The following is a 9,531-nucleotide window of genomic DNA, read 5'->3' on the forward strand; positions in this document are numbered from 1 at the left end:
TTAAATTGAAAGGGATAAGAAAAGAGCAGATTGGGTGAGGGAACAAACGCGAGTTAATGATATCTTAGTTGAAATCAAGAAAAAGAAATGGGCATGGACAGGACATGTAATGAGGAGGGAAGATAACCGATGGTCATTAAGGGTTACGGACTGGATTCCAAGGGAAGGGAAGTGTAGCAGGGGGCGGCAGAAAGTTAGGTGGGCGGATGACATTAAGAAGTTCGCAGGGACGACATGGCCACAATTAGTACATGACCGGGGTAGTTGGAGAAGTATGGGAGAGGCCTTTGCCCTGCAGTGGGCGTAACCAGGCTGATGATGCTGTGGCCCCTGCTGCTATGTGGAATAGTGCATCCTCTCTCAGGCAGCGAAGACATTGAAGATAAAGAATATTTAGGACTATTTCATGGCCCAGCAGGACAAAACCATGCTCATTTCTTCAATAAAGTGCTGTTACAAATGGCATTTGCTTCTACGTCATTTAATTCATTAGAACATTTATATCAAATTATGCCTGATATCAAACTCATAGGCGTTATTTTGAAAGTTTGATATAACTAGGTTTGACTGTAGTAAATGATTTAAGGTGCGCTGATGCTTGCCAGTATTTCTTCTAGTGTTTAGAGGCTTTGATTGTACAATTAGAGCGTGGAAAAAATGACAAGTTTAAAATGTCACGTCCGTACTGATTTAACCGATTCAATGCCAAGAACATGTCTCACTCATCCAGGTGTCCCCTCGAAAATGTGCCAGTGACAAGTTTCACATATTGTCTCACTCGTCAAGGGATTTCCTTGTGTACAGAATGCCACGGAAAAGTGGCACTCCTTCCACCATTCAGGTGTTACTACACTACTGAATAGTACCACATTTCCAGAAAAACACTGTTTTGAGGGTGCAGTTGGCAGTAATGAAGCAGATATATGGCTCCCTAGAATTTTAAGAATGACAGCATGGAAAGAGGTGGCTGCAGATATGATGACTGCCATTGCAATGCTGGAATCGAGGTGTTTTTTTAAGAGAAAAGCTTCACTACGCTAGTCAACAATGCACTTCGTGCGAGCCGGCGCATGTTGGAGCACAAGGGATGTCACGCACGGTGCAGGTGGCCGCCGCCGACTCCGTTGCCTGACCTTTCGCCACTGCCAGGCGTGACGTCACGCGCGGCGCAGGTGGCCACTGCCGTGCGCTATGTGTCATCATTTGACGTTCGCCGCAAGCGCGTGTTTATTGCGGAGGCCGACTGTATAACCATTTGCCAGAGAATAGGCATGCATTTAACATGGAAGGAGAAGAGAGTGATACTACCGATACAGAAGTGCTACCATGGGAATTGGCTCAAAAGGAGTGAAAAAATGAAAGGCTGAAAGCTCAACGAGCGTTCGAGGCACCCAAACAACCAGAAGAATGTCTCGCTAAACAACGCAGCAAAGCCAAGTCTGAAACGCCAGAAGTACGACAGGCACGTCTCGCTAAACGGCATGAAAAGGAAGCTGAACAGCGACGTTCGGCCATGTCAGCTGAGAGCAGCCAAGATGGTGAAAGTTCGGGAATCGCTGAGCAGTTGCGAAGGAAGAATGAAAAGGCCCGAGCCAAACAAGCTAGCGAAACACCTGAGCAACGAGAGGAGCGTCTCGCTAAATGACAACGACAAGATGCTCAAAAGCGACTTCTAGCCACCAGTGCCAGCAGCCATCAGAGTGACAACACAATGACGGGAGCAGAGGTAAAGGCTTGCCGTTACACAGACTACGTGTTGAAACTTGGTGAAAGTGCAAGTGCGACCAGAACCTTCACGACAGACTTTGTGAACAATCCCTTTGGCTTCCCATGTGATGTGTGTGAAAGACATAATCATAAAGCATAACCATAAGCTAAACCGTAAGCATATCCATAAGTTAACCATAAGCATATCCGTAAGTTAAACCGTAAGTATATCCAGAGGCTAAATCATAAAGCATAACCATAAGCTAAACCGTAAGCGTAACCATACGCTAAACCATAAGCATTACCGAACCTGTTCGCTTCAATATATCCAGGCTTAACCTTAACTGAGCCCCAGCCAATTTTTTTTTACTGCTTTACTCATCTCAGATAAACAATTAGACCGGGAAAGCTCTTGGAGCATCGAATTAATATTGAGGATTGTGAAGATTTAGAGCCTCTGGCAACCTCTATTGCGTGGACATGACTCTACCAAAATACTTTACTGATGGCACTTTTTTTATTTCTTTTCCACACGGTGCAGCAATAATGCTTCGCATGAAAGATAACAAAAGCATACTTGTTTCAAGAATGGTTTCAAGAAAGGTTTCAAGCATGGACTATTTCTGTGGCCTTGCCTCTCCAACTCAAGAACAAGTAAAAATAATTTATGGCAAAAGACAGCAGAAGATATCAATCGAACTGCTGATTTTGTGCAGATGAAAGCTGTTTACAATGAATCAGTCATTTAAAAATTGGGAAATTTTGGTGGCTTTCTGAAAAAGAGAAGTTAGCAGGAAAAAAGTGAAGCGCCTAAATTTAAATGTTTATAAGGCTTTAAACATTGTGTTTCGATGCTCAAGGTATCTCCAAAAGTTTCCAAGCATTGCTAAGAACCCTGCAGAAGCCAGCATTATGTTTCACAACAGAAACCCTGTCCCCAGAGGGCATACCTCTTGGAAAGCTGCTGTCCCTGTCATGGTGGCTCCACCTGATGGCACCGCCGAAGAGGAGATGGCATGGGACGCCCCGTCCTGCTGGTGCAGAGCCTCGTTGAGGGTGGTGTTGCGGCGCGTCTCGGCTGACATATTCAGCAGCTCTTCATCTTCGCCTGTGCTGCCACCCGTACTCTGCAACAGTCATGACAGCTGTCACTGTTGACAAGGGTATGGAAATATGTCAAACAGAAAATAACGATATCAAAACAATAACCTTTGCAGTGCAGAGAAGTACTGTTTGAACAGCGATCAGGGCGTCTAAGAATCCGGCGTTATACAAGAAAATTTGGTCATGACGACTATGCAAGAGTAGCGTGTGGAAATAGCATGAAAACCATAGGGAATATTTTGTTAGCATGCCGTCTCCACGCAGAGGTCAACGAGGATGTAGAAACCTTGCCCGAGGCCTTGGGCATTAAGGATTACAAAGGTCACTGAATCTGTTATATTAGTAAAACATGGCTGAAATATTGATGGCGTTAAAGCAGGGAATATGAATGGATTTTATGGCGATAAATGTCTATCGGATTCAAAGGTTTGTTAATATGAACTATCAGCCTTAAGGGCCAATTGTAAGTGGAGGAGAACAGTAAAAACAAAGAGCTTGGTGGCATCCACCACCACCTCATTTCAAAGAGGATGCACATATATCAATCAGTGCATCAAGTTATCAATCCAGTGACGGTTACACTCTTGTGGTTCTACTTAAGTCTCTCCTTCTTTTTTCGGTCATGCTGAGAGTGCTGCCAAAAACACGCCCTCGGAAGGAAAAGTTTAAACCACATTATCATTAAAAATAAAAATATCTGATAGCACAGCTGCGCAACATGAAATTCTGTTAGTGTGTTGCAATGGTAAAACAGGTAGACGTGAGCTGAACTTCATTTCCGGCTCCTTGCCTAAGTTGCGGAAAAAAAAAAGTTTTTTCCCCATCTGTGGTCTTCACACTTTTGCTTACGACTACACGTTAAGTCCTTATCTTTCAGCACATATTTTTACAAAATTCTTTCTGTACAACGGCCACTTCTGGTTCTAATAAGTCTAAATAGTGCTAGCAAGAATGTATGCTGTTGAACCTCATTAGAACGAACTTGCATGTGACACAAAAATACCTTTGTTAAATCAATATTTTCTGCAAGCGTATAATCATTACACACTGATATTGTTGATAAATAAATATATATATTTGTTTCACTATATGCAATAAATAACTATACTCATGTTTGTTACATAAAAGTGCAACTGTAAAGTGATAGATAAAAGGTGACACGTGTTATCTCTCAAAGTTCATACATTGAACAATTGTTTTGACTAATTAGTTGTCTGCTCTTTTTGGAAAAGTGGGCACCATGAAGTTCTTTGCTTGCCTTTGAATAATCTTTCCTATGTACTGTCATCATCATAAGACAATAATAGTCTAATAGTATAGTAGTCTAAACATCAAAGCCAGTGAGGGTGCTAAAGCGTAAATAGTCTGTGTGCACGAGCTAATGAGGAATAACGAGATGGATCAAGTGAACTGCCAGAAGTTCATGGCAGAATGCCCAAACAGAACAGATGAACAAAGAAGGATACAAACATTTGTGTGGCTCCTCTATTTGCACCTGCCTATCTTTTTTTCTTGTGCTTTCCACAAATTGATGATGTTGAATTTTCTGCCCAAGGCTGTAAAATCAGGCTCCTGGCTCCTTTGTCGGTGCTAATGAGATGCATCACTGCATAACCTTGTGTCCGGTGCATTGTGGTCTTAGTCAATTTTGCACTGAAAAAATCTAAAATAATTACTCACTGGTTCACTCAATGTCATCCTTGGCTTCAATGCTACAGGTCAACATAGCACCATCGACCTATCATACTGTCACGACACCTTGAGAGATTGTCATGCAATTGACATTGCTGTGCAAGCATAGGTCACTCTCATATGTTACTTTCTTTTCATCAATACTTCTACAATGATTGAGTTATGTTTCATGCGAAGCTAAAGCAGGTGATGAAATCGTGCTTTCATTTTTGGTGTGCCAAGCTAGCTGAGGCCTCTCCGGAGAGGTACTACAAAAGAAATACTACTTAAACCAACAACTTATCCTATTTTTGAACCACTATTCGAACAAGTCCCAAGACCATCTGTGAAGACAACTGCCAAAAATTTATCGACAACACATTCAGAATAAACAAGGTCTTCATAGCTTATCAAGAATTATCACTACAAGCTTACAATAAACGTCCGACTGGCTTCTGGGTGGCTTCACCAATCACTCCGTTCTTAGCCTTAGCAATGACTGCATCTCTTCAAGTTTACCTATAGTGAAAAACTGTGTTGAAGTAGTCCCACAGAAGTAAACAGCAGTCATAACCTGTAATCATTTTTTGGTAAGTGCAGGTAAAGTACAATAAGAGTGAGCAACTTCCAGAAGGTTCCCTGCCTTTAGTCAGTCAGTGTTCATCTATAAGCAAACATACTATTCTCAAAGAACCAGAGACTCAACTTAGCAATAATTCTTAATAGGTTTATATAAATTATTGTAATAAATAAATATCAACGTGCCCGATCTCATATTACACCACATATAGGAGATTGTGAGGAATATCCAAATAAATAAACAATTGTCATTCCAAGCAGAGTTCCCTGGCTACACAAGGTAACCAAACTTTTGCTCTGCTCTTTTTTTTTGCCCGTAAAGGTGACCAACCTTTACGGGCAAAACCTGTCAACAAACCAGAGCATTAAACTGTGCAGCACATAAAAGTTTTGATGGGGGCCTAGTATAAACAAAGATCAACAAAGAATGCTAGTTTTTTTGCCTCAAAAATAAATTTGCCATCTGCAGTAAGCGACACTGTTCTCATTTGTGGTGTACTAAAGGATTGTCTATGCAGCAGCATAAGGCCTTCACTGGGCTTTCAAATAAGCAAACATAAGCTAGGCAGCATAAAGGTAGCTGCAGGGGTCGGTGAGGTCGTTGGCCTGCCAGCAGCTTCTACTGGTCGTGACTCATGCGGCAAGGGGCACAGCTGCAAGGCTGATTTTTGCCAGTGCTGTACGACGCATACACTTTTCCTGTTGTCAAACAATGGGACAGCTTTTTCTTTTCTTTCTTTCAGACACAAATGCACTGAAAACCATCCACGTACAAACTATGTGACAGACTTCAATAATGCTGTTCCAACTGCCACCAATCTGTAGCACGTACAAGACAATACTTAACAGCAAAGCAACAGTTAAAGGCGAGCTGCAACAAACTTTCACTTTGGCTAAATTGCTTATAAGTGAGTGGTATATACCACTCAAGCAAACCTGGCAACGCCGCAGGGCTGGTAATTGTATAATTTTCTTATCAGCAGCCTTGAAACAGCACCTAAGCAGACTATACGGGCACCTGGTGCTTGGTTAGTGGTATGACTAAAGTCCCAGTATTCTACCTTCTGGATTTTTTCAGTGTGCTGTGGGCATCTTGGAGGTCAAGCGTAATTTCTAGCAAGTAAGAGGAGCATTTATTAAGTGTTGATATTAAAAAGGACTATATTTGCTAGCTTTTTTTTATGCTTCCACTCACATTTCAAATGCAAAATTTTGCACAGAGGCGCCTCTGTCTGGCTATCAACACCTATCAACATCAACACTGGCTGTCAACATTTTTCGTAGTCTTCATTCCTGTGCGGAATGACCCACCGGTGGGTCACTTGTCATAGTGCTTAGATGCGTCACGACCTACTGGCGAGTGACCCGAAACATGTGCACCAATTGAACTTCACCAAGGTGCAGACAGATGGCACCATAATGCACAGGACCATAAAAAAAAAAGATTTTTTAAAAAATTTCTAGCAAAGGTGTCGCTTGCTCGCGTCAGGAAAGCCCTGCACCAGTCACACAGCAGCAATTACTGCTGTGACCCACTGGTGACCCATGCTGCCGTGCAAGTGTTAAACTAGGCTTTTACCACAGTTTCAAATTCTGTTGCAGTTGGCCTTTATGTGATCTTGTTAATATTATTCAACCTTTCTGTTAACAAATTGGCGAGTTTATGTAAACATGCAAATCCCTTGTCAAAGGATGTCTGTATTGCCTGTGTAGCAATGTACAGTCGAGCATGAAAGTCTGGGGACCACATCAGCACAATGTTTTTGTTCCTTCTATCCCAACTAAACAACGTGGAAATGTCTCAATGCATGATTACATAGGTAAAAGAGGCACACGAAAGTTACTGCGCTTCATTACAGCCTGCATGCCTAGGTTGCGGGGGGAAAAAAATGCAGGGCATCTTTAGACTTTTGCAGAAGCTGCACACGCATTCTGATCCAAAAGATGGCTCTTCCAACAGTTTCATCCTGTACCATCAGGTAATCAACAATGCCAGCTCAACACATCTCTCGGATGAGGCATCCTAATAACATGGTTGCATCCTGCACATTCCCAGAACCACTACCTTCCGGCAATCCTTCTTGGATATTCTTTTTTTTACACACATCCAGGGAATGGAATGCGCTTCCTGCTAGTAGTGCTATGATCGTCCACCTGTCATGCATAAAGACTGCCATTGATGACGATCGAACACACCTTAAACTTGAGTATCTGTCATCTGTCTGCAACCCATATACTCGTTGGCTTCCTTGTTGGAGTCGGTCCAGAACCACTCTGCTAGGTTTATTGCAGCGAATTACTCCTTGACTTCTAGTGGTTCACATATAATAAACTCGAAATTTTCTAGATTCTCTGTGATACTGTTTTCTTGTTTATTTGTTTCAGAAAATATATTTTGCTAATGAAAATTTTAAACAATTTATTTTAATTGCTTCTAATTACATGCCACCATGTGTCAATCATAGACACAAAGTCATTCAAACTTCAAGAACTAATCTGTATTACAAATCGTTTCTTTCCAGTACTAGCAGGGAATGGAATCACCTTTCAGCCTTCATTGTCCCCACTCAAGATGCCCCAATGCCTGCAAATTGTAATCACCACATACCAAGCTATTCAATGCTTGTATTTTGATGACTTGTGTACTTTTTGTTGTTATCCACTCCCTTTCGTATCGTCTGAACAGTTCTGAAAGTAAACTAATGAAATGAAGTCATGCCAGCTAATGTGAACACAATGCATCCACCCCATGTGTCCCTGACTTGGGCATTCAAGATATGCTGAGCAAATAAATACACAAACAGCGTAAACAGCTACTTGCCAAACATGACCTGTTTCCTGGCCATTGGCTCCTGCTACACGAGCTGTTGTCACTGAGTGAAGACAACCTCCAACACTAATGTGCTAGATGCCACTTGAGATGGTAATTTTGCACAAAATTAAGAAATGTCTGGACAACCCCAAAGCCATCTTTGTGTACATATGGCAGAAGCTAAGGAACTGTGGGTGGCATACTGCTTTGCCATGTTTACAATTTGAACACCATGGCAAAAGTCAGACTAGAATCTCTGGAATGATAACAGAACTGCACTGTCAAATGCAATTCCTAGCTGCTCCAGCTATTTAGCATATGACAAAGGGCAAGTGTAAGGAGTCATCCATGTTCATGGCGATCCAAAAGAGGCAAAACGTAGGCATGACAACAACGCGTTTGGATGACTGTGGTTAAACTAATTAACGCAGCTTCGAGCGTCACGTTCTCGAGTACAAGTCTCGCGCTTTGCATCCGACACTCAAAACGCTCCAGCCGTCAAAGAAAAAGTCTTTCCGTGCGCCGACAAGTAATACAGAAAGCATCACGTGTCGCTGTCACCATTACGGCGTGGGAAGGGACACTGTTTCGCAGCCCCTAAGCGAATGACAGTTAAAGCCGTCGCTTCGCCGATCCTTAGCAAGTCGCAAGAACGCTTGAAGCTGCGGCATCGTTTTTCTTTTTTTTACTTCCCCAACGATCACACTTCCCCCCGGTGCAGGTGTCATCAGAGAGTGAGCATGCGGATCACCGACCTCGGTGGACTGCAGGTGGACCACTCCGGTGCTCCGTCGCTTCTCGCGAAGCTTTCGACGCTCTCGCTGCGCCTTGCATTTGTTGGCGTGGTTGGGCCGTGGGCACCGCTTGTCCTTGGCCCGAGGCTTGGGCGACGCGTCGTGGTCGCCGCCTCCGCATTCGAGCGCCAGCGACCCGAGCTCGCAGTCGGGCGCCGACAGGTCCCGAACCGCGAGGGGCGCAGCCGTGCGCGTCACCGCACGCGCCGTTCGGATGCGCGAACGACGCGAACACTGCACCTCGAGCTCGTGGTCGACGTCCTCCTGGCTGAGCGAACTCGATGCCATCGCTAGAAGACGTGCCGTCGTCGTCCTAGCCGTCGTCCGCGACGGTACGGAGCGTGGACTGGCCGTACTGCTACAGCTGCTAGGCCTAGCTGCTGTCAAAGACGTGATGCGTTTGGTTGCGTTCGTGCTCCCGACGTCGCCGTCGACGCGGAGCCTGCCGCCGCCGAGTTTTCGCGTCGTCAGTGCCGCTCGCGGCAACCGCGCTCGCCGATCGTTGTCATGGTTGCGTCGTCGCGGTCACAACAAGCACAGAACGACACGGCGCACCGACACCACGCTAAGCCAAGGCCGTCGCGTCGCACAAAGCAGGCGAGATGAGGCGATGATCTCATCAGCTGGGTCCGTTATGAAAATATGTGCCAGTAGTTTGCCCTCTGGGTTAGTAGAGGCCGCCACAAGTCAAGGCCCCGAGCTTATGCCATAAATACAGCTGGGAGGTCAATAGTTGCAACAGAGAGCACTACTACGAATGTATAAAAACCTTCACGTGCAGGAGAACTTAAGAAATGTAGCGGCACCTCTCGACCTATTCCAAAAGCAAAGCGTGTTGAAAAAATATTGAGGACACGAAACAAA

At 44.2% G+C, this 9,531-nt stretch overlaps 1 protein-coding gene across 1 annotated transcript in view; it reads right to left on the reverse strand.

Annotated features, from left to right (window-relative positions):
* The window catches only part of LOC142564041 (uncharacterized), a 49,102-nt gene extending 39,794 nt beyond the window's left edge, over nt 1–9,308 (reverse strand). The window contains exons 1-2 of the mRNA XM_075674857.1: nt 8,629–9,308; nt 2,658–2,834 (exon numbers count right to left, since the gene is read on the reverse strand). Coding sequence (XP_075530972.1) covers nt 2,658–2,834; nt 8,629–8,955 — 504 coding nt within the window. The 5' untranslated portion in view covers nt 8,956–9,308. The remainder of the gene's footprint in view (nt 1–2,657; nt 2,835–8,628) is intronic.
* Nucleotides 9,309–9,531: the final 223 nt, after the last annotated feature.

The sequence above is a fragment of the Dermacentor variabilis genome, chromosome 11, assembly GCF_050947875.1.
Source record: "Dermacentor variabilis isolate Ectoservices chromosome 11, ASM5094787v1, whole genome shotgun sequence".
Classification (NCBI taxonomy): Eukaryota; Metazoa; Arthropoda; class Arachnida; order Ixodida; family Ixodidae; genus Dermacentor; species Dermacentor variabilis.